General features: G+C 33.1%; 1 protein-coding gene across 4 annotated transcripts in view; it reads left to right on the forward strand.

Annotated features, from left to right (window-relative positions):
* Positions 1 to 26,032, forward strand: part of Rbm26 (RNA binding motif protein 26) — a gene marked incomplete in the record, with an annotated part of 82,870 nt that extends 56,838 nt beyond the window's left edge. For 3 of the 4 annotated variants that reach the window (XM_013516361.1, XM_013516363.1, XM_013516370.1), the window contains 7 exon segments: positions 371 to 445; positions 1,946 to 2,113; positions 4,098 to 4,202; positions 5,751 to 5,951; positions 8,504 to 8,590; positions 17,136 to 17,249; positions 18,877 to 19,630. In XM_013516361.1, coding sequence (XP_013371815.1) covers positions 371 to 445; positions 1,946 to 2,113; positions 4,098 to 4,202; positions 5,751 to 5,951; positions 8,504 to 8,590; positions 17,136 to 17,249; positions 18,877 to 18,966 — 840 coding nt within the window. 4 annotated transcript variants of the gene reach the window in all.
* Positions 26,033 to 26,267: the final 235 nt, after the last annotated feature.

Below are 26,267 nucleotides of genomic sequence, written 5' to 3' on the forward strand. Positions count from 1 at the left end.
GTGTGTGTAAGAGCTTATCACAGAATAAAACTAAAGACTTGGCTGCTACTGAACGTTTATCCCCTATTGTATTTTTTTCCTTGAATTGAATATTCCTGATTGCTGTTTGAAACTTGCGTACATATTTAAGTTTTACATATAATTTTACATATAATTTCTTTTACCAAGCTTTTACAGTTATATCCACTTTTCTCCTCTGGAGTTATTTCATCACTTGATAATAGTCTAATGATATTTTTGTTTTATTTTATTTTTTATTTTTTTCTGGTGCTGGAAATCGAACTCATGACCTCGTGCTTGCCTGGCAGGCGCTGTGCCACTGAGCTAAATCCCCAGCCCCTCTAATGATATTTTTGATCCTTGACTATAGGAGGCACTGAAACTTCAGCAGGATGTAAGGAAAAGGAAACAAGAAATTTTAGAAAAGCACATTGAAACACAGAAGGTAAAATATTAAAATTAAGGTTTGGCAAGACATGCTCTACAGATGTTATAATTTTTATGTATTTAATCTTATACTATTTAGCTAGGTTGGAGAAACAGATTTACTTAATTGTTCATGATAAAAGTGAAATGCTCATCAATGACATTGTATCATCAGATTGTATATTATATTAACATTACATGTTGGGGATGAAGAACATACGTTAAATAATGAACATAGTTTAATGAAACTATGGCTATAAACATGGAAAAAAAATGAGGTAGTTTTCATTCAGCTGTATTGATGCCCAGTAGTTTGATCAACAGCTAAGGAAAGGGAGCTTTCTTAATGTTGATTTGTACCTTTCTATATTGCCTTAGGGTCCTCTAGTCCTCTGTTGTGTAATACAGTAGCCGTAGCTGCATCTGACTGTTGAGTATTCAGAGTGCATCTAGTCCAAGCTGAGATGCAAGTGTAAAATACACACTAAATTTTAAAGGTGTAATATAAAGAGGAAAAAAAGTTAACTATCTCAGTAAGTTTTGCTTAAAGGTAGCATTTTGGATATTTTAGGTTAAGTAAAATATGTTACCACTTTAATTTTGTTTATCTTTTTACTGTAAATGCTAGAAAATTAAGTATTTATGTGGCTGATACTTCCTTTGGGCAGTATTGCTCTAATTTATGACATTTAATTAGTGTTCATTCTTCACTATATTTAGTAATGAAGGTTAGTAGAATATTTGAAAATATAGGAAATACATTTCAATTAGAAATGTATGTTTTCTAATTTAAATTTAGATGTACTGCATAAAGAGAAATCATAATGCTTTGCATCAAAAATTAAAGCTATTGTAATTTAAAACACCTATAATACTGTGTGATTTCTTCCACATACAGGTTTTTTTTGGTGGGGGGGGTATCAGGAATTGAATTCAGGACATTGCACTTGCCAGGCATGTGCTGTGCCACTGAGCTGTATCCCCCACATACACATATCATCTTGCTTATCCTGTTTCCTATCTACTGTGTTGAGGATATCATTCTCAGGCTAGCCAATTATTGTTCCTTATGACAAAGGAAATAATTATAAATTCAATATTTCTAATTTCTTGTTACATTGAAGAGGCACTACATCTTCTCTGTTTTTTTCTGGCTTACACACTACATTTGGAGTGAGTATACTGAATAGGCATCATAACAACAAATGAATTAGAAAGTAAAATTGATATTCCTAACTCATAACTTTTCAGGGATTGAATTGAATTTCTTCTAGTTATGTGCTTTGAGCTTACATACTAAGGGAACTAAATAGTAGTAAGTTCTTTAAAAGGAAGGAGACTAGTAGTAAAACTTGAATTGAGATACTGTTACCTTCATCAAATCTGCTATTCTGCTCTTTACATACTGAGTAGTAGTTAGCTTTATCATGAATGGATAAACTAAAAGAGTTTATTTTATTCTTTCTTTGCTTTGTTAGTAATAGAGTACCTTACAGTTTTTCTCTTTAAACATTGACAGATGTTAATTTCAAAACTAGAGAAAAATAAAGCGATGAAGTCTGAAGATAAAGCAGAAATAATGAAAACTTTAGAAGTTTTGACAAAAAATATTACCAAGTTGAAAGACGAGGTTAAAGCCACTTCTCCTGGGCGCTGTCTTCCGAAAAGTGTAAAAACCAAGACTCAGGTATTTTAAGTTATGTTATTATTCATATCACAGCCTATTTTAAAACATTTTAACATTGTTTTTCTAAGTTTCAGTTTTAGGTAATACCCTTTGTCCAAAATATGGTCATTGTGTACTTTACTAATCTTTTGGGTTCTTGTGGAGCTACTGTTAGAAAGTCAGTAATATGGAAAATAATTATGGGTACTTTTGAAAAGGTAATTTAATGATTGAATGGTGTGGTACTTGATTGTTTTAGAGGAGAATTTGATCTGTGTAAGTAGTTGGTGATATAAAAGGTTAATGACAGAAGTAACATTCTTTTTTTAAAATTTTTATTGGCATTTTTTTAGATACACATAATGATCACATTTATCATAGGGAATTTGTACCTACACATGAAGCATCTCGATTCTTCTTTTTCACCCAATCCCCTCCCATCCCTTCAACTTTTCTTCCCCTCCTTATTTTCAAATGCCTTGTTTCCATTTTTTCCTTCTAATCTCTTCTTTCCCTTTTGCCTTCCTTCCTTTCCCTTCTCCCCCTTCCCTTATTCCCTTTCCCATTTGAACATGTTCTTCCTATTTCACAGTAACTATTATACATTTTGGTCCTTATTTACCCTTTTGGTCTCTCACATCAGAGAAACAATGTGATATTTAAACATTGGTGACTGATTTTTTTTCATGAGAAGTAACTTTCTAACAGCACTATACAGAACGGATTGATTGGAAAAGGAAAAATTTGAGTAGATTAATCTGCTAGATACAGACAAGTGAGCAAGGTAATTTTGGATGATAAAAAGTGGTTAGGGATAATACAGAAATATACACTATTTATACTTGGTACATGTGTACTTGCTGTGTTGGTATATGTAAAATATTGATACTTACTTCTGATTTTAATCTAACACCACATGATTTCACTCTTTATTCCATATGTATAGTCCTACTGGTATCAGTGTATTGACACCACCCCTATCAAACTCAAAATAGTTGGGAAATAGCTAGAATAGTATTACTTACAATAACTAAATTTAAATTCAAAATTTCTTCCCAGTCTATACAAACTTAATGTATTCTAGTAAGAGTATAATGTCAAAACTAGCCTAGGATTGCTTTCGTTCTCCTGTGATGGGGTATATTACCAATATGATAAAATTGGACCTGTTTCTGTTTGTATGCAGTTGTGATTGCTCTTCTCCTTGCTATAATTCTCATTGACTTAGTTTTATTATTTGAATAAGTAAAACATTAACATGGTTTAAAAGCCAAACTGTATAAAAAGGTGTATATAGAAGGCCCTTTTGATTCCTGATATTCCTATCCATTGCTATAGGAAACCAGTGTTGCAGTTTCTAATTTATCCTTCTAATACTTCTTTTTGTAGGTGTGTGTGTGTATTATTTGTGTTATGTGCATTACATAAATACATTTGTGTGTATATTCTTGGAAGGCAGCTGTGCTCACCACCATACCACCAACGCTGTGTGTATATTCCCTAACTTTCTTGCTGCTGAGGCAAAATACCTGACTTCCAAAGTTAAAGGGGAAAAGATTTATTTAGCTCACAGTTTGTAGAGGGTTTAGTCCGTAATCAGCTGGCTCTAAGGAAGGGTAGCACATGGCAGAAGGGCAACAGTTCATGGTGGCGGAAGACAGCAGAAGCAAAAAGAGAGCAAGACAAGTTCCTTTCTTCTCCTTTTATCTTACCGAGACTGCTTGTAATAGGGTGGTGCCAATCCAATCAGTGGAGTGATCCAACACCCTTAATCCCAGCACCCTTAATCCCAGCATTGCATATGAAGCCAGTCACAAACTCTAGATTCAGCCACCTCTGAAAAAGCCCTGACACATGAAGTTTTGGGGAGACATCTAGACACAAACCATAACATGGACTAAATGGGAATGTATAAAATGATAAATTCAGATTTTTCTTTTTTTTTAGGAAAAATTTATTACAATGTAGGATATTGTTTCCTAAACTATTAATTACTATTTTTTAGATGCAGAAAGAATTACTTGACACAGAACTGGATTTATATAAGAAAATGCAGGCCGGAGAAGAAGTCACTGAACTTAGGAGAAAGTATACAGAATTACAGCTGGAAGTATGTTTCATCATAGCTATACCATACACTTAAAAAAAGTAGATGTAATTGTAGTGGTTCACTTGAAAATGTATATCCTTTGTTCTGATTGAGGACTGCTGACATAGGAGAGAAGGAAGAGGTTAACGGTTTTTCTTTTCAGAACTGCTAGAGAAAAATCTGAATGAGGAGAGGTCATGGTTCTACTTACACATTCGAGTCCCTCCATTTCTAGTGAATTTTTTCTTTCTCTTTGTGGTCTTTCATTTGATAATTAAAACCTATTAAAGGCTTTTCAGGTACTTCTTTGGAGATACTTTTTGCATGTACAGGCTTATATTGACTTGGTGTGAAGAGCAGACTTTCAGGGATAGAACTATATTAAAAAGTGTGCTTACTTAAGTTTTGCCTATAGATGGTGCTGCAGGTGTTTTAAAAGAGAAAATAAACCACTTTCTTATAATTTAGTTACATGTATTTATATGAGAAACCCTTGGCAAAATTGGTGTGTATAATACGACATGAGAGTTTTTAATATTTAGCAGAAAGATATTTAAAGTTAGAATTATGTTTTGAAGTACAGAGACATTAATAGGATTTATACATTAGGGACATGTCTTTATTCATTGATACAGTAATTTAAAGTTTTGTATATTACTCTGTTCAACTTGATTGTAATACTTCAAATTTTTTTTGTTTTTCCAACACAGTAGAAATCTGTTGAGTACTGGTAATTCAGGTATTAAAAAACTTAACTTTTAGCAGCTATTCACCTTGTCCGAAGGCCCTGTCTTATCTGAGAGTCAGAAGCAGTTTAGGAACTTATCCTAAACTTGCATTTGTTTGCATTCTCTGGAACTTAAGTATGTGTGTGTTCCACCCAAGATACAAGGTTTCAAATACTTCTTTTACGTTAGTGTAGAAATTGTGCTTTTCTACTCTGGAGATTTCATGTTACTGTTGACATTAAAAAAAAAACAAAACAAAGTATCATTTAAAAACTCTGGCCTATGGGCGTAGTGGCACATCCCTATAATCGCAGCACTTGGGAGGCTGAGGCAGGAGGATCCTTGGGAGTTTGAGATCAGCCTGGGCTACAAAGTTAGCTCAAGGCCAGCCCGTGTAGTGAGACCCTGTCTCAAAAAGACCGAAAAAAAAAAGACTCTGGCCTAAAATTATAGTAAATGATGGCATTATTAAAATCTGTTATTACTCAGTGATGTTTTTCTTCCTATTATTACATAGCTAAATATTAAATGAGAGTTTCTATTTTTCTTTTACGATAGTTTGAGTTTATTTTACAGTCAGTGCATGCAATCATGTAGTATTTTCCAGTGGATGCATGATTACCACAGTAATTCTATTCATTATTAGGAGAAATTAGTGAAATCTAAAATGTTCCAGAATCTAAAACCTCAAATTTTGGATTTTTGGATTAGGAATGCTCACTAGTACAGTCAATGCAAATATTGCCAAAATCTAAAGCAGTTATGGTCCTAGACACTTAAAATAAAAGATACTCAATTTTAAGTACCACATTGTTTAAATTATGTGTCTGATCTCTCCTAGGCTGCTAAAAGGGGGATTCTTTCATCTGGACGGGGTAGGGGAATTCATTCAAGAGGTCGAGGTGCAGCTCATGGCCGAGGCAGAGGGAGAGGCCGGGGGCGAAGTGTGCCTGGTCATGTTGTGGTGGATCACCGTCCTAGAGCATTGGAGATTTCTGCATTTACAGAGAGTGATAGAGAAGATCTTCTTCCTCATTTTGCGGTACTTTTTTACTATCCAACAAAACAAATACTGATAACCATCACTGGAGATAATTGGTATACAGAGGAAATTATGAAAACAAGAATAATATAAACTCATTGACCTGAACAAAGGGTTTGATTATCCATAATAATCTTTTAAAAAACTATAAATTTGAAACTGTACAATTTTTTTATCTAGAAGAAATGCTGTAATTCTTAAGTATTCTGAAATGAATGATTTAATCATCATTGTTACAGAGAAGGCCAGCCAGTAGTGTAGTTTTGTTGATGTTTACTTTTAGATATTACATGGGCTATCCAGAATAGTTAAAAAAATTAAAATGGATTTTCATTTATTTTGTATTCATGATCCATCTCACCAGAATTGAAACAAGACATTTTGATGTATCATCTTAAAGTTGTCTTGATCATTGGAAGGTTATAGTTCGAGAGCCTGTGTAAAGGCTGGATGGAGTCCAATCCATAGTTTAACTTGAACTTGGATTTATTAGGTTTCATGTGCAGAATGGAAAAGATTTAACCCACCTTTATGCTCTTTCATCTTAAATACTGTGTTCTTATAATACCCCAAAGGTTAGTAACTAAGCATCAGTTTTATCCTCAGCATTATAGTAATTACTCTGGAGATATGAAGCAAATAGTTCTTTCTACCTTGAAGGCTTTTATATGTGTTGATTTAACACAGACCCACTAAAGTAAGCCATAAACAATTTATAATGAATTTCAATTTATTAAATAATGTAAATGTTTTAGTAACTTAGATAAGCATCTTTGACACGGACATGATAGAAAAAAACAGTGGAGGAAAGTTTTAAGCAGGTAGTAAAACTGGACATTAGATAGTGAAAGAAAAGTAAATTTGTAGGTAAGTGTACAGATGATTTAACCTTTGAAAATTTGGATTTTAGTGTTTGACAGTCCTAGTCCAGGCTTGCAGCAATTAACAGATACTTTGTCAGAACATAAGGAGGTATTAAAAGAAGTGATTGATGTTTAAGAAATAACTAAAATGATTAACATTTAAGGATGAGTCTGGAAAGTCCTGTGCTTGATGGACTCAAAGGGATAAAGAAATCAGAGAACTAGAAAGGAGCTTGGAGATAAACTAGCCGAGCTCTTCCCTGCTCTGTACCCTACTCCACACCTTCCACAAAGGAAAGGAAATCCAGATAACTTAAGCGTCTTAATATAGTTATACAGCAGATCAGGAAACTAACAATGACTATACTAAAATACCCAAACAAACAAGGTGAGTTTATGACTGTGTTTTGGTGAGACTAAGATGGCTTTGATTTGAGAAATATTCAGAGCCTCTCAATGGAAATTTTTCCATCCACTTTGAGATTTGAGCTCTACTCAAGTTAGCACTGGCAGTTCACATATGAAATTACAAGTCTTAAGTAAGAGTTCAAGTTTAAAGTTTTACTTCTCCAGCCCAGCCTATGATTTGAATGCAAGAGGGATTAGAGAAAAATAAATTAACATTATTAAAAGACCATTGACTATTACAAATCGTGATTAACATAATGCTAGTGTTATCCATTAGGACCAGTAATAGTAATAAAACTTACAGCTAAAATTTATAAAGCACATATTGTATAGCAGTTGTTATTCTGAGTGCCTTAAGGCTTAAAAATAACTCAGTGTTACTAGGTTTTGTTTGAACCACCCTGTGACACAGGTATCTTTATTATGTCCATTTTAGATATGAAGAAAACAAAACATGAAGAGACTAGGTAACTTGTGCAGGTTTATACAGTTAACTGCCAGAGCTGGGATATGAGTGGCTCTAGAGTATTCTCTACTGTGCTCTACAGAATTTTTCCTCTGTGTGTGTATTTAATGAGATTATAATTTTTATTTTTCAATAAGAAGGAATGTATTAATAAAGGACTAGTGATATATAAAGTTTATGTGATAAAAGCTGCTGTTCTAGAAAAATCTTGCCACACATGGGGAAAAACCCAACAAGCCAAAAACAGGCATAATATAACATGTTTAGCTTTTAAATGTCTTAAAAGAATATATGTTATGACAGAGTATATAGCAAGTTCGCATGGTCAGCTCGAATGTTAAACTTTCAAATCAGAAGGCCTGGGCCCTCATCTTGGTAATTTATTACTTTGACAAAACGATTGAAATTCTCTGAAACCTCCCCCCCTTGGAGATTATTTGAAAAATTCAGAGAATTTCTTAAAGATTCAGTGTGCTGCTTAAGAAACAATTTAGTTTGTCCTGGGACTGAGTAATACATAAAGATGAAAGGTCAATAAAGAAGCTCAGATTTGACCATTGGCTTCAGTTAAAGAGTACTTAAATTGAATGTTTCACTAATTTGGGAAAGTATGTCATTGGAAATAAGGTTAGAAGATAGAGTCATCCTTTATCTAACAATGTTAAGTACTAAAATGAGTTATTCACCATTCTTTTCTGGAAACCTATAAGAATTATTACATATTCTGGGTTATACTTACCAGTATTTTAATGTCTTTAGAATTTTTGGATGTTTCAAAATACTTATTTGGGGTAAATACTTTTTTACATTTAAAGCAATATGGTGAGATTGAAGATTATCAAATTGATGACTCGTCACTTCATGCAGTAATTACATTCAAGACAAGAGCAGAAGCAGAAGCAGTAAGTATTAAAATAATTTATCAAAAATTCACATGATTAATATTGCCTGTAAGTTTTAATATAAATGAATTCTAAAATATACTAAATAAACTATGTCTTCACAGAAGGTAGAGTATTTGAATTCATGCCCACTAAGAGTATCTTAATCCATTTAGACATGTAACAGGATAGAATGTATACATAGATACATAGTTAGTCATTAAGTTGAACGTCAAATTGTATTGTCTGGAGACGGAAATTTTTTTTTTTTTTGACTGCCCCAGAACAAAATTGTACTTTGCAGAATACTAAAGTGGTGAGGATTAAGATAGATGAGGGAGAATAAAATCCTGATGTCTGCCCTGCTTATCCCTCATGTGCTGCTCCCAAGCCCTAGCAGGTTGAATTCTGAAGAAGTGTCACTAGCTCAGCATATCCTGAAATAGATCATTACAATTATTTGCCCAACGTATAAAGTATAGCTTTAGCTCTTAGAGTACTCTTCAGTATCGTTTTTTAAATTGTATATCTTGAATTGTCTTTCCAAAGACTGACTGGAAGTATCTGTGTTTTATCTTTCATTTGGATTTAAAAGATTGGTTTAAGGAAAAAAAGGGAGTGAGTTATGGGGGTGTCTTGGTTCCTTTTTTTTATGTTGCTGAGACAAAATACCCAACGCCCACAGTTAAGGTTTATTTAGCTCACAGTTTGTGGAGGTTTTAGTCTGTGATCACTTGGCTCCAAGGCAGCATGGCAGGGCACAGGGGCAACAGTCTACAGTGGCAGAAGACAGCAAAAGCAGCAAGAACACAAGGGGGTGGCAGGGGGGACAAGCCTCTTTTTCTCCCTTGTATTATAAGCAGGCTACCCCAACCCAGGGGAAGTAGCAGCACTCAGACTGTCTCCATACCCTCCTCTTGCACAGGCTCAGGATGGTACAGAGTAAGGACCCTGCCCCTGTTCCATCACTTCTGAACTTCTCAAGTTGACAAATAAACAACATCCTCGAGTGCTAAGGACATGTCCTTTTCACCCCAGGATGCAGAACTGCTGAGTTACTTAGTTAAGCTTTTATACTCAAGTTGACACAGTCTATTAGCCATGACAGTCTACTCCTTGTCAACTTGGTAACCAGACACATTTTCTTTTTTCAGTCTTTTTGAGACAGGGTCTCGCTATGCAGTTCAAGCTGTCCTTGAGCTCACTTTGTAGCCCAGGTTGGTCTCGAACTCACAGTGATCTTTTTGCCTCAGCCTCCCAAGTGCTGGGATTATGGGCTTGTACCACCACACCTGGCAGATACATTTTTAAAACCAGTTTTTAGCTATAAAGATATTATTTTTATCATTTTACAACTTGAACATTATAACACAGGTTTAATAATCCTGGAGAACAAGTATTAAGTCTGTCAACATTATATTATATTAGAGCCGTAACATTTCTGCCCCTGGACCCCCAAACACTCACGTACAACCCTTTATGCAAAAGCATTTAGACCGTCTGTCTGCAAGAGTTGCCAAAGTCCTAACAGTTTTAGCATTGCTGAAAGGTCTTAAGTTTCTAGTCTCTTTTTGAGATTTAAGGCAAACTCTTAGCTGTAAGCCCCTGTATAAATGAAAACAAAGTTAAATATTTTTAACATTTAATGGCACAAGCTGGGGATATAGCTCAGTGGCACAAGCACCTACTGGCAAGTACATGGTCCTGAGTTTGATTCCTGGTACCTTCCCCCCAAAAATTACATTTAATGGCACAAGATAAACATTTTTATTTTAAAAGTTACAAACGGGGTGATATAAAGGATTGGGAACAAAGCAAGTCCAAAGTCTAGCAGGACGAACATTATCCTGTAGTTTTACATCTAGCATTTGAAGGAATCTGGCAAGTTGTGAGCTCTCAAGGGTTTGTGTGACGACTTTACCCTGTGGCACTTTTGGTGGTTATAGCTCTCACAGCTTGTTTCTTAGGACTGCTTTGCTCCCTGTGCAGCTTTTCTTCAATGATCCACGTTTTTGGCTTTTTTAAACTTTTGGGGTCTCTGTTTTACCTTTGGCTTTACACTTACAGCTTTACACACTGCCCTCCAGGGGCATACTGCCTGGCCTCCCAGGCCTTCTGAAATTGGGGTGGAAATCTTTTTAACCTCAGAACTTTTGTGTTTTGTGTGCACCTAAAACTACCACCATGTGGGTAATGCCAAGGTCTACTGCCAGGTGGAGAAGTAGCCAGGCTTTCTTCTTTCTTGCTGTAGGGGTTGAGTACCTGGATGGCTGAGCATTCTGAACCTGATTTTGTGATGCCCTGAAGCCTTCTTTTTCTTTTTTTTTTAAGCAGTGGCAATCTCCTCAGCTTTATCTTAGTAGTTTACAGTTGTATTGGAGCTTTTTATCTGGCCATACTCATAACATTTAAAATTATCTTACTGGGCTCTTTGCTTTTGATTTTTACCGCCCTTAACCTTAGTCTCAGGCAAAGTCTCTGGGCATGAGCAAAATCCAAACATACTTTCTGCTTGGCCATAACACACGTCATCCGGAGTCCAGCAACCAATGCAGTTCTTTCTAGCAAAAACCTCCCAAGCCTGATCCTTACCAGCTGAATTTCTATCAGTCTTTTGTTCTTTTGCGCTCTGACCAGAATCTTATATACAGAATAGCCCAAGGCATTCTAGCACTCTTTTAGATGAAATCTCTGAATCTTTTTAAACTCTTCTCACAAGCCATTTTAAAGGCTGTTGAACCACATGGTCAGGTATAGTCACAGCAATGGCCCCACTCTTGGCACCAAATTTTGACTTGGTTACTTTTCTCTCACTGCTGAAACAAAATACCCAGTGCCCAAAATTAAGGAAGGAAAGGTTTATGATGTAGTTCACAGTTTGGAGGTTTACTGTGTCTCATGCACTAAGTACATTACATGTTTTAAATGAGTAAATCCTCACAACTACTGAGAGTTGAGAAATGAGTTGAGAACTGGGTGTCACAACTGTCAGTAGAAAGATTCTTTGTGATATTAAAAAACCCTGTACTTTCCTTTATTCTTATTTTTCAAAATGAGGAATGATTGGTAAAATAGTGAAATAGGATGAAGATGAGATAGAATAAATGATACTAAGACTTACTTGTAAACCTTAAATTAGAAGTACAGAATTGGGTTCATAGAGTATATAGTGCAAAATCACTTAGAAGTTGAAGGTGTCAAGTTAATGGTAAATTTATAAGAATAACTGTGTAAGTGAATTCAGTAAAAAAGTAAAGTACATAGAGGGGTGTGTGTGTGTGTGTGTGTGTGTGTGTGTGTGTGTGTATAATACCAAGGACCCTGTGTTGAAATATGAACCATATGTAGAGCTTTCTTTTCTCATTTTTTAATTTTCAAGACAGGGTCCCACTATGTAATTCAGGCTGGCCTTGAACTCACTGTGTAACCCAGGCTGGTGCTGAACTTGCAGCTATCCTCCTGCCTCAGCCTCCTGAGTGCTGGCATTACAGGTGTGTGCCACCACACCCAGCTGGAACTTGCTTCAAACAAAATTAAAATTTTTAAGAAAATCAGAGAAATATAAGCCTTCTCTGATTTTTGTTATTTAACAAATAGCATATTTTGGCATAGTAGTAAATTGAAAAACATAATTCTGTAATATGTGTTACTAAGTACTGCTACATGATTGGCATGGTGCTACTAAAATGAGTTAAATCTAGGTTTGAAGCTTATGAACAGGTGACAAAATACCTTAAATTCAAAAGTTACAGAAATGGAAGTCTTCTTCTGTAAACTCTACAATTTAGATTTTACATTTTTTTTTTACATTAGTGGTCATTAACTGTAACTTTTACGTGAGCATCTGTGCGTTGGTTGTTTTCACCCGAGTTTGCAGAGCATTTCTTCTGTGAGAACCTCTGTATGAAAGGATTCTCTTGTCCAAAACATTTGTGAAAGATTGTGTGTTGTACATCTGGAATCACAAACTAAATGACCTGAGAATCCAGAAAGTAAATTTGTTTAATTTTGCACATCAGAGCTGTTTTTCAAACTTCATTCTTTCTGGAACCATTTTCCATGTAAGATATAGAACCCATCTTGTAACTACTTTGCAGAGTTTTTTCTCCTTAGTCAGATTTTCATGAAGCCTTTTTACTGTCAGCTTTAAACAGACTTTTCTAGCACTTTGTAGTATAAAAATTAGAATCCCATATATTCATCATTGAGCTTCAGCGGTGTTCACGTAGGACCTATCTTACTTTGTTGTATCTCAGTCACTACAACTCTCCCCACTTATCTTGGAGCTGTTCCCAGTAATCATGTCTCTTCTCTGAACATTTCAGTGTATGTTTTCAATGTGTGTGTATCAACCTACTATCATGCCTAAATATACTTCCTAAATAGTAAATATCCAGTGATAGCTTAGATTTCTGATTTTCTGTTTTTTACTTTAAGATCTGGGTAAGTTCATATTTTAAGATAGCTTGGTATTATGTATATGGTCATGAACTCTTCAGTTTAGTCATTTCATGGTCATTGATCCTTTGTCACTGATGTTCAAATTGTCTCATCTTTAGCGAGTAGGAGACTATAAACTGGTTGGTTTCTGAAACCTTTTGACAGGATCCTATCAGCTTTTGACAATTTCCTTGTTTTGTGATATGAAAAGATATTCTTGGTTCACTTTATACATTTTCTCTTCCAGATACAGAATGTGCAGTTTCTCTGAGGAGTCTTTTTTTTGTTTTTTGTTTTGTTTTGTTTTGTTTTTGTCTTTTTGAGGCAGGGTCTCGCTATGCAGTTCAGGCTGGCCTTGAGCTCACTTAGTAGCTCAGGCTGGTCTCGAATTCACTATGATTCCCCTGCCTCAGTCTCCTGAGTGCTGGGATTACAGGCGTGGGCCACCACACCTGGTTAAATTCTTTGTTTTTAACAAAAGTGTGTTGTTTTTACTAATATTATTCAGTGGTTGGAGCTGAGGGATAAAAATACACATGTACAGTTTAAATGTACATATATGTATACATATGAATAAAGAATTCAGAGTCATATAAATATTGCACTTTTAATGATTTTTAATACATCCACTTATATAGATGGGTAGGTGAGAAAAAGATATACCCAGAAGTCATTCTGATACTTTTAAATTAGCTGTGGACCATATTGTTTTTACCTATCTGATGGGTTTTATAATCTCTATCTCCTTTTTCCATGCTAAAAACTCACCTTTCTCATGACAGCAACTTGCTGGGTGATACATTTACATTTTTGTTGAATAATCTAAAGTTGCCATCTTCATTGGTTGTAGTCATTTGAATAGCCCACAAAGATGTGTGAGAGTGCTTTTTGTCCGCTTTCTTGCCATAATGTGTATTCAACGTAGAAAAGTATAACATACTGTAATGAAAGTTACATCTGATTTTCCCAGGGTAGGTAGTGTATGCATCATGGATACTTTGGACCAGTGGGTGATTCACAGCCCAGGTGGGGTAGAGTACAGTGGTAGAGAAATGGCGTGTGTGCCTCTGTGGGCTGTTTATCCTTAAAAGCTCTAAAAAGTTAGCCATTAATGGAGTAGTAATGTGAGGTTGTATCATGCTACTCATAACAATTTAAAACTTAAAAATAGTTTATTTCTGGAATTTTTCATTAATATATTTGGATTGAGATGAACTAAATCTGTGGAAAGTAAAACCATAGGTAAAGGGCATCTACTGTATGTTAGGAAATGGTAAGTTCCTTTAGTTTTAGGTTAGTTTTGTTTATTTTTATGGTGCTAGGAATCAAACCCACAGTCAGTATAGGCAAATGTTCTACACTGAGCTATACTCCCTACCCATATGTTACATTTTTAGAAAATCCTGCTTATACTGTACTTTGTATAATAGCAGTAGTAATAGTTAACTGTCCAGTTACTCTTTTTGTGTAGTTTTTCTTTTATTAATATAAGATGATACATATTTTCTTTTGCATATTTATACTTCGTTTTTAGATTTTATATTCACTTTGTAAAACTTGATGAAATAAAGGTATTTGGCGTAAGGAGCAAAAGTAGGGTACCTGCCGATTTCATTGAAGGAATTAACTTTTTCCAAGCTTATATGAAGTAATATATACATATTTCTGTTTGTTTATTTGGGTATGTTATGAGTTCTTTGAGTTTTCTCTTCATATGCCCTTTGTTTTATCTAATTCTCTATCTTAAGTCTCAGGGCTCTTCTGTTTTACCCATTTATTCATTTTTAGAATCTTTCTTTTGTGTATTTTATGTATATCAAATTTCAGAGTCAGCTTACTTGGTTCCAAAGCAATAGAATAATTGATGGGAGAATTAGCATCTTAATACTAAATTGTCCTCAATATCATCATCTGTGAAATTTTCAATCTTAATCTCTAAGGAATTTTAAAGTTTTAAAAGTTTTCTGTGTAAGCAGTATATATTGTTTATTAGTTTTAAGGTTTACTTTATGTGGACAGTGTATACCCATAGTAAAGGGTCTTTTTATTGCTATTTTTAATATTTACTTCCATTATATTTTGATTATTTGAATATAGAAAAACTATTCATCTGTTTTTATTAAATGTGCAACTGCCATCTTGTCTTTTGATGATTTTAGTTTTGTTCTCAGATTTTTCAGTTGTCAGTTTGATTATACCGTTGGTAAATAGTAGTATTACTGCTATTGCTTACATTTTCACACCTACTATTTCTGTTGTTTTTTTGTTAGTACCCTCAGAAAAATGTCAAGAGCATTAGTAGTAATAATCTTTTACTTAGGAAATGGATGAGAATGTGCGTAGTGTTTTTAATAATATGTATGATGCTGGCTGTGTTGTGTTAAGATACATATATACTATACCTGTTTATTAAAAGCTGTGGAGATTTTTTAATCAGAAATGGATTTTTTCAGTGATGCATGCCTATAATCTTAGCACCCTAAGAGGATTTAAGTTTAAGCCTAACTCTCAGCAACTTAGGGAAACCCTGTCTGAAAAATAAAAACTTGCTTTCTCATATGAGAGAAACCGTGCTATATTTAATTTTCTTTGTTTAACTACTTATTTAACATTATGGTCTCAAAATGAAATTAATCCATACAGAATAAAATAATGACACACTTTTTAAGTGAGTGTGAGTAAATCAGGGAAAAGGAGTGGACAGGGATAACAGATGATTAGATATATATGTGTACTGATCACCCAGAATGAATGTAAATCTCAGGTATTACATATATATGTATGCACACAAATAAACTATTTAATATAAATGAATAAACGTTATAAAAAGGCTGGGGATGTAATGTAGTTCAGTGTGAAGGTCTTAGTCCCCAGTACTGAAAAGAAAAAACTATTTGTAGAAAATGTTAGTGATACCTTTTGCTTTTTAGGTTAATTTTTTTTTTTTAGCTCAATGAAAGATCACAGAAGGGAAAGTAAAAAGGATCAAGATTTGATACATGTGTACCAGTGCTGCATGCTGAATATATTTGTTATGTATCAGAAACATACACTAATGAAAGAAATTTTTAGAAAAAAGTTTTATGAGTAGACATTTTGTGTGAGATAATTGCAGCTCTTTATAGTAATACAAACTTTAGTGATTATAGCTTACAAATTTTTGCTGTGTGATACTGAGATGAAGCTATTAACTATGAGCTGCATTTTAATGAGTATGAAATCTTTTAAATTTATCATAAATTTATATGTGCTGATTGAAAAGTTAAATCTGGAAACTTCAGTATCACTCAACTTACGTTCAGATGACATTGAATATGTAATTGTTTCTACGTTTCACATTATACTGTACTTTGAGATTGTACTGTAAATCTTTTGTGAGTGTGAGTTATTTAGGTATGTTGCTAAGATGATTTATGTTCATTCATGTTACTTTTAATTTGAGTGCAGTTTCTAAACCAGCCACTTGATGTAGCAGTTACTTGACTTGAATGTGCTTAAGTTCAACATATTCAGTTACAAGAGCTTAGTAGGAATTTCTATACTTTCAATAGAAAATTTTAGTTTTTTCCCCGCTCTTCATTGAGATGTTTATGTTTTGTATTAGTGACATAGCAAACCTTTTGTTGAAGTCGTGATTGTTGATAATGACTTAAAAATAATATACTTTACATGTAAACTTGTTCCTTTTTGAAGGTTTTTAGTTAATAGTTACTAAAACATTTGTAAATTAACAGTTTAATACAGTAAAATTCATTTAGCCTGTTAATCATTGATTCAGAAGCTGCTGTCAAGGTCTTGAAGTGCTTCGAGATTATAAACAGTATTTATCATTGTATTGTAAACTTGTAAATACATTTTGTCCAGTCAAACATTGGGCAGTAGTAAAATAATTTTACTCAATTATGAGAAATACTTTTTTTTTTTGAAAAAGTATTTGGAATCCCTAGTCTGATTTTAGAAGTAAATACCATAAAAAGTAAATTATAATAGTAGCAAATAACCTAAAAGCAAATAAATTAGCTATCTTCATTTGAGTTCAGCTATTTTTTAAAATATTAGGCTCCATTAAAGTGTTTTCTTCAGAAAGTACTCATTTTCTGTACACCAATGTTCTTAATTGTTTTAGGCTGCAGTTCATGGAGCTCGTTTCAAAGGGCAGGATCTAAAGCTGGCTTGGAATAAACCCATAACTAATATTTCAACTGTGGAAACAGAAGAAATTGAGCCTGATGAAGAGGAAGTATGTTTTGTTTTCCACTTTTTCTTGCCTTATTCATAGTGTACACATAAAATGTGATTTTTTTTTTTAAGGTTGTGATTTTTGACATAAAACTTATTCCTGAGCTATATTCGACAGATAAATTTTAAATTTTCTGCATTAATGAGATGAACTGTTGATTACTATATTCCAAAAAGAATATATGAAAATCTCTCTCACTCACTCACTCACTCACACACTCACTCACACACACACACGTACACACACACAAATTTTTGTTGACTCTTAGAAGATAGTATTTATTCATTAGATTTTTATCCACAGGAAATTTTGTAATATTTTAAGTTTTAAGGTATCTATTCTACTCAATTGCTATATTAACATGTTAGCTTTCTTTTAATTTATCTTGTTTTAGTTCATTAAAATGAATACCTGCTATATGGTAGATTCTGTAAAAGGCACAAAAATGAATAAGACACGGTCCCTATTATCAAGGAGCTTATAATCTGGAAAGGTGGGTCGTGGCAGATACATAAAAAACTAATTACAGTAATAGGCAGACTGATGTTCTGAATAAAGATTTGAACAACATGCTGTGGGAACCCTGAGGAAGAAGTGATTGTTTCGGACTAGAACAATCTTGAAGGAGGTATTGACAGTGGAACTGGGCCCTAAAAAATAAAATAGCTTTCCATCATCAAGTGCTGGGGCATGTATTTTAAGCAGAAGCATAAGCTTCAGGATAGGTATAGAAGAATGCATTTTTCTTGCATAACAGCTGTTACTCTGATGGCTGAAAGGTGTGAGCATATAGCACAGTAAACTGAAAGAGCCCTTGCAAACCAAAAAGTTAAAAGTAAGCAACTCTGTTTTGCTTATTAAAAAAAAAAGTATAGGAAAAGTTGAAGTTCAGAAATAAAGGTAAGGTGAGGAAACTAAATGACTCTGTTTTACTTTCGTTAGTTTTTCTTAATAGCACTTCATTTTGTTTGAAGAGCACTTGAAGGCTGTTATACATACCCATAGTTAAATGCAAGAATAAAATGTGTATTTTGAAACTCATATACATGATTTGTCATTTTATATTTTAGATTATACCTTTGTCCTTCCAGGAGTTTGAATTGAATGGGGAGAAATGCAGGCGAGCTCCTGGTATTAGGTATTTTGAAAAGTTTGGACAAGCAGTCTGAGAAACGTTTATCAAAGAAATGGGGAAAAGAAAGGAATGCTGTAAAAGAAAATGTGCATATAGCAGAAAAGAAACAAATGATGGTAGAATTTTATACAAAATTATTTGTTGATTCAGTGTTCAGAGTTAAGGTCAGAGAAAACTGATGTTTTCTTTTTCTAAAAAGTGTTGAGCAATATTTTGAAGGACAGAAGATGGCATAATTAGCATTAGGAAATATGGCATGTGTAAAGTCTTAATTTGGCATTTCTTCAGTGCTGTTTCATGCAAGCGGTGGTATAGATACTGTAGAGAAATTCTTGGCTAAAGATTGTTTTTTGTTTCTTTAATATTCTAGCTAGATAAATACCTTTTGTATTCAACTCAGAGAAAGATCAGTGTTTAAAAGTGTCACCTGTTTTTCTTTTTCTTCTTTTTTTTTTTTTTTGGGTAAATTCCTAAATACATTTTAACCTAAAGTTTCAGGAAGAGTCTTTGGTGGATGACTCATTACTTCAAGATGATGATGAAGAAGAAGAGGACAATGAATCTCGTTCTTGGAGAAGATGATTTGACTGATCATTGATCTGCATATGCTAGAACTCTACCTGTGTTTCATTAGTATTATCTAATGTACTTTTACATATTTGTAAAACAATTTTTGGTAAAACGTGATGAAGATGGATTTCACAAATAGACAAAAGAGAAGAAAAATACCTTCTGATCCTGTATTTTGAAAAGATTGATGTTTGCATTTTATTTCAGTAAACAATTGCTAAAGACATCACACTAGAACATATGCAATGTTTTTATTACATACTTCTACTGAACATTACAGAATTCTTTGGGTTCTTTGTAATTTAATGAATAGGTCTGAAAACTTAAGACCCAACACTTGTTATAATTTAGAGGATTTTGTTTTAGTCCAAATAAGGAATGAATTTGCATTTAAAATCTTGATGAATGTTTTCAAAAATGAATAGATAACATAGTACCTAACTGAAGTTTCCAAGTTATGTATTCATAATATTACATAGTAGTATGCTTAGGCTTTACTATGTATTAGCCTTTTTGTTGGACTTGTGTATGTATTTTACCACATGGGTTTTAATGATAATGGTGTATGACTGCTTTACATATGAGCCCTTATGCATCTGGATGTTAAAAATAAAGTGGAATGGTCTCTTAAAAAGAAAAGAAAAAAAAGAAAAAGCAATGAGAAAAAAAAAAAAAAGACTAAGACAATGTTCCTTGATTTAAAAAAAAAAGAAAAAAAAGAAAAGAAAAAAATTAAAATAAACAATAAATAGACCATTCCAGATGGTGATTGGTACCCTTTCCCCCAGTTATCACAAAAGGAGCTATAATCACTAACTTACTCTTAATAATGGTTACTGGTAACTTTATAATAATAATGTACAGTCCAATGTTTAAAATTTATACCACTTCAGTTTGGTTTGATCCTATAAATTTTCAACAGATGTCTTAAAATTTAAAAGCAGACTGATTAGTTTGGAACCAGACTTCAAGTAGAGCTAACATTTGGTGAATAAGAAAGCATCATATTACATTTTGGATGTATGAGAGAAAACTTGACCATTTGAAGATGTATGAATAAAGAAATGTACTATAGATACTACTTTAGGAAAACACTGTTGGTAAGTGTTCCAGTCTGATACTTTAAGTGTGCATTTCCTATACTTGTATAAAAATCTTTGACATTTGCAACAATATTGTGATTTTTAAGTGAATTTCTCTGGCTAGTGAATATGATCGTTGAAAATTGATATAGCAGTTTTCAGGAAATAAATATATTCTTTGTAGAATGAGGGGGGATTATTATATTTCTCTTTTAAAATCCATCATTACAAGTGTTGCAAGTATTTCTGCCTCTCTTGAGATTATAGTGATAATATTTTTTTAAACACATTAAAATACCACTTTCTTCCATGTTGGGGTCTTCAAAATCAAAATCCTTATTCTATCACCACCACACTCTTCTGGCAGTGGAGTAACTTATGTATATTTTTGTTTTTCTTATCTTTCCCCTACAATTGGGGTTAAAGTTCTATGTTCTTGAGGGTAGTACCATTTCATAGGAGTATTTGACTTACAGTCGGTGCACATTTATATTTAAAATCTCAAAGTCAGATTTCAGTTTCAAAATACTAACTTTACTCAGAAACATAGATCCATGCTATATTTTTATGTAGTTTTTTATATATTGACTGTGATATTCTGATTCATTAGGTAAGTTTGTTTTCTTTTCTTTTTAGTAGTCGTGAAAGGTGCCAAATTGGCAGAGGCTCACGTTTCTTCTCTTTACACCAAACAGGTATTATAAAGAAAGTAAATCTTTCAAAGGCCAGTTAAATCTCAGTGATGGTTTTGCCTCTCTAATTTGACTAGTAAATTCTAACCTTACAATGTAACTAAATTACCGGTTCTATTTCAGTCCATAAGTAGCTAATCAATTTCCCTAGCCTAAAATTCTCTAGTAACCTAGAACTTAAAATGTTGTAAGCTGTGTTGTCTTGAGTGAATCAAAAGACTCAGTGTTTCAGTTTGGTCCCAAAGTATGATTTAAGAAACCACTATTAGTTAGGTTTGCATTTATACTTTTATATAAGCATTAATATATTTTAATTACAAATATCAGTATTATGTTGCTGTTGGATTTTAAATGCTAGTATTCTACATGTAGTTTCATGTTTTCTTTAAAATTTAAGGTAGCTCTTTAAAGTAGTTGTTAATTACCATTTTACAGATAAGGAAGCTTAGGCTAGCAGGAATAGAATGACTTACCCAGAGTTATAGTTAGTGAGTAGAAGGCCTATTTTGAATACAGTGCCAACTTTTTATCTTTAACTGCATTGCTGCCTCCTTCCTAATATTGATTGAGCATAACACTGTGTTTATAATAAACATGCTAGTTGTTGCCTCAAAGATACTACACAAAATTAGTATACTTCTTGGTCATTAGGCACTTTAGATTTTCAACTCCCTCTTAATACAGCAGTTTGTTCATATCTCTGTTCCAATTATGTTGTAATACAATTTATTGGTTTTTATGTCTGTATTCCCCACTACATTCCAAGCTCCTCTAGGAAAGGGACCATGTCTTATTCATCTTGTCTCTATAGTGCTTATCATAAAGCCTGGCTTATGTGGCACTCAGGTGTCTGTTGAATGAAATACTGAATGAATGCATACTTAAATCTCCAATAATGAGGTGACAGTTACCTCCCTTGTTAATTCTTATCAATTTTCCAAAAGTCTCTCTTAGTAGTCTCCTCAGTCACTGAGACCTTTTTGCTAAACAGTTGATTCAGTTAAGCTTTCATTTGATGGGTTACCTCTGTTAGAGGTAGTCTTGGAGACTATAGTTTCTATAATAGTTGATAAGGCATTAATATCTTGGAGTATTATATTTGTAGTCAGTTTCAGGGGTAGAATAGCCTTTGGGTTTCTATAGTATATGATTAGAACTGCTGAGAGCCACTAATCTAGTCCATCCCACTTACTTTCTGAAGTCTGTTGATGATCTAGTATAGAGAGCTCGACAAGGGTTAAGAGATTGAGCTTTTGGTCTCAGCTGTAATTCTGTGGCCTAAACAGGTCTCTTACCTTATCCAGTATTATTTCCTTGTCTGTAAAATGGAAGGGGTTGGACTAGATGACCTCTTAAGATCCCTTTCACATCTACAGTTTTTCTGGTGCTGCCTTAGTGTTTGATCTAAAATAATTTGATCTAAAATAATTTAATCAGTTCTGTTTGTTGTTGCTGTTGTTGTTTCCGTCATCACTGGAAACAACTCAGATTTGGTTATGACAATTCATACGTCTTTTGGTATACTTTTATATATAGTATTCCCAAGTGCTTGCACTTGCTGGCACAAATTCTGTTGAACTTTCATAGATTAACTATGGTGTTCACTTGCATTCCCTTTTCCCAGTTATAACTTTTCCTTTTGCTTCTATGCTTTCCCCCCTCAAATACAAATTTAAATCCTATCTCTAGTTTTTCTTTTACAATATGGTACTTAAAAGAAACTCTTAGAGTGGTTCCTTGGTTCATGGACTTAATTCGTTCTGTATTTCTGGAAGAGATGGCTACATTCAAATTCATGTGGGAAAGATGGCTGCAGTCCTGTTCATCACCCGATGCAGAGTTTGTAAACAAAAATTTGTGCCAAACACTTCTGTTTGCAAACCAAATTGTTTGCAAACAGAAGCATTCGTGAACTGAGGTACCACTATAATTCTATGACTTTCCAAACAAGGTTTTTGGTTTATTGTACACTTCTAGACTGTGCAGGCTGAAAATGGGGATGGGAAAAGGATTAAGGGCAACGTAGGTAACTACTTACAGAGAAAATTGAGGGAAATTACATATTACTGATTAAAAGATTGATTAGGATTACCTTGGGATGGTTGACTTGTCATTGTACATATTTCACTCAATATTTTATGTTTCTGAGCAGTGTTGTTTTAAATGTTATTGGATAATTGTAACATTTTCAAAATTAAGTATTTAATTGATGCCCAACCATTTAATGAAAACGTATTGTAGGAATGGGAAAATATTCCACATATTGTTTTATTGTAATATGAGTCAAATGTAACAACTAGTAGTGTGCTATAAAGACAACTGTTTTAGCTGATTACATGTAGCAAGTATGACTGAGCTTAATTGAAGGAAGTATCTTGTTATTAGGTATTATTGGGGGTCTGTATTTCTAATTAAATTGAAACACCAGAATTGGATATAAAGGTTCAAAAAGAAAGCAAACAGTTGCTTGTTTGGTATGTTGAAGTATCAATGGCTGTTTTAGAGTTTATAGAAATTTTATTAATCTATAGTTCTTTTTTCCCATCTCGCATAATATATTAGTCTAGAATTTATATAAATTTTTGTAAGCTTTTTCCTCTTACAGAAGAGTCTTATTAGCCTTTTCAAACAAAAATGTTCTGCATGAAATTCTGGATTACTAAGTTAGTTCACTTACTGGTCTTTCTCTCAGGAATTTCCATCTAAAAATCCTATAAATTAAAAGTGGAAATTTAACGTAGAAATTAAATCACCATTGTGAAATATTTGTAAAACAGAGAGAAAATTCCTTTTCCCAGATAGGAAGAACTTTTGTTAACTTCTTAAACTGGCTAGTTGCTGGAAGGTATGTATACAGGCTTTTAGAAAAGATTAGTTGAATTTTTTTCTACCATTGTACACTTATCAGATGAAATATAATATTTTAAAATAGCTGCCTAAAAGTCATAGGAAAGAAAAACCTTAGTGAACATGATTGCCATTGTCACTTATTACTAATGAAAGCATCATACTTAGTAGAAAAACACCTACTTTGATAATAACTTTTTGCAGTTTTGTCAGTATTTTCATTATTTAGTATAAAAGAAAACAGTTTTAGTTTTGTTTTTTTTTTTGTATCAACTGTATTTATTCCTTCCCAAATTGTTTCTTCTCTGTTTATTTCATTGATCTCATCTTCCTATCCAGAGTAAGCCTTCTTTCATAGACCAAGACCTATCTTATTTTGGTATCTTCCCTTTTTTTATTATTTTTGTTGTTGATGTTAGTGCTTAGTGTGGAATTTTTTATCATGGGGTGTTTAAAGTTTGAAATGATCATCATATGGAACTTAATTAGGTGTACCTTACAGCTAGTTTGAAATCTTTGGGAAACTTTTAAGACAAATACTTTTGCTTTTGTTTTTATTTAGAATAGCTTGGAATTTGTTCATGATTTCTTAAAAACTCTTTGCCTACCTACACCTCCATAAAAACATACTATCTAATCACTTACTAGACTTCCTAGCTGAAAATCTTCAGTAATCACCATGTTGTAGTACTATGATCTTTGCATGTAAAACATGTTACGGAAAGGTTTTGTTAAAATCATTTAGCCCCAAAGTTGATTCTTTGTGTAATTTGTCTGCAACTTCGATTCTTTTCTCAAATAGATTTTGTCTTAATGTTTAGAGATCTGTTTATGGCGTGATTCAAGTTTTATATTTATTTGCTATTTTCAAAGTTTTTTTTTTAATAGCTTTCTCTTCTTCCAGCAGAGAGAGATCATCATTGCCTGAATTAGCTTTGTGACTACAAGAGCAAGACCTGTTCCTGTCTGGAGACGACTGTTATGATATTACCATCTTATCATTTTGTTTGCTCTTTATCAATTTGAGTAGTTGTTTACATGTACTATATTTAGCATTTTATATTTACAGTTCTCCAAGCATACACCCCACTCCAAATGTCTATCTAAATTTGTGCCCTGTGTGATTTACCATAAATGTTTTCTCTCTTTTATAGCCATTTGTTTTTTAAAACACCTTAAAGAAGAGATGATGCCTCTTTTTTCCTAATATGAGATACACGCCGTCTCAGCCAAATTGATAATTGTGTCTAGAAAACCTATAGATCCGTGATAATGTGTTTATCAACATGAACAATTTAGAATGAAGAAAATTAATTAAAAAGTTAAACATAAGTTTTGGTTTTAATTTTTCTTGGTTTTAGGATATATTTCTGGGATTGGAATAGCCACTTAAAAAAATTTTGAACAGATAATGAGAAAAATGTTTTACAGACTATTACAGCCTGCCTTTTTCTTATGAATATATTTAAAAGTCATTGCCAAGGTCACTTACATAATTTTTTTAGCCCTTAGCTTTCAAAATGTGAATAATTTTCTTTACTTTAAAGTAATAAATTATGGTTTGTTGATTATAAATACTGAAAAATAAATTTCAGATTTACAGTTTTTCATATTATAATCAAGATTTCAGAGACAATCGTAAAAGCAAGGGGAAATAGTATGTGTCTTAACATCGTTAAAGATTATAATTTTCAATTCTTAAAGTGTATGTACAAATTATAGGCAGTACAACTTAGAATTCTACAAAGTACAACAAAGTCTCATTCTAAATATCTACTCACAGTATCTTTTTTACAAAGGGCACCATTTAAAAAGTTTTCACAAATTTAGAGTATTCCTTCATAGATTCTTAGGCATTTGAGAAGTATGTTACACTTTTAGCATTCTTTATTTGAAATATCCAAGTTACACTGCTTCTCTTTACCTTAGGGTTTAAACGAAAATTGAGTTCTGTCCAACCATACCTTTTTTTTGGTGCAAATGTTTTATTTCCCCTAAAAGTATGCATTGTGATTGTCCTTATTTAACAATAAAACAATGTAATGGATACATCATTCATAATGTAAATTACCTATTTTGAACTGTATTGGTTATTCATGGCACATTTAAAGGAAAATTATGTATTTTGGAAAGTATATTACCTAGTTATCTACAGGCCCTTTTTTTTTTAATTAGACTTTTGATTCACATTAGCCAACTAGCAGATAGCTGCAGGGAGTTCATAAACATTTTCCCAGGTTAGTTTGGTAGTTTTTATATTCAAGGAAAGATTCTCTGCCCCTACAGTAGTGGTTTAGATGCTATATTAGCACTGAAAAAATATTTTGTGAAGAGACCATACTTGCTGTAATTTTGATTGGTTGATGGATGTGGACCACGTGATCATCTTCAACTTTATTTTGTCATCCTCTTTTGTTATACTTTGCTTTTAAATTAAAAACAAAGCAAAAAAAAAAATTGAACATGCCATTGGGTAATCAAAAATCAAAATGCTACTCTTACTAAGATCATTGTGTTTTTGAAAATTGCTGTGAGAGCCAGTTAATTTATTTAAATCCTCATATGTTGGTAAATTAAGATAAAGTTCTTATTCCCTAAATAAGATTCTCATGGAGCTATGTGTACATAGATAACTGTACAGAGTCACTTTTGTGTAATTAAATGAAGTGGTTTACCTCTGCATGATTGCATT

The sequence above is a fragment of the Chinchilla lanigera genome, unplaced genomic scaffold (assembly GCF_000276665.1).
Source record: "Chinchilla lanigera isolate Chin_1 unplaced genomic scaffold, ChiLan1.0 scaffold00003, whole genome shotgun sequence".
NCBI lineage: Eukaryota > Metazoa > Chordata > Mammalia > Rodentia > Chinchillidae > Chinchilla > Chinchilla lanigera.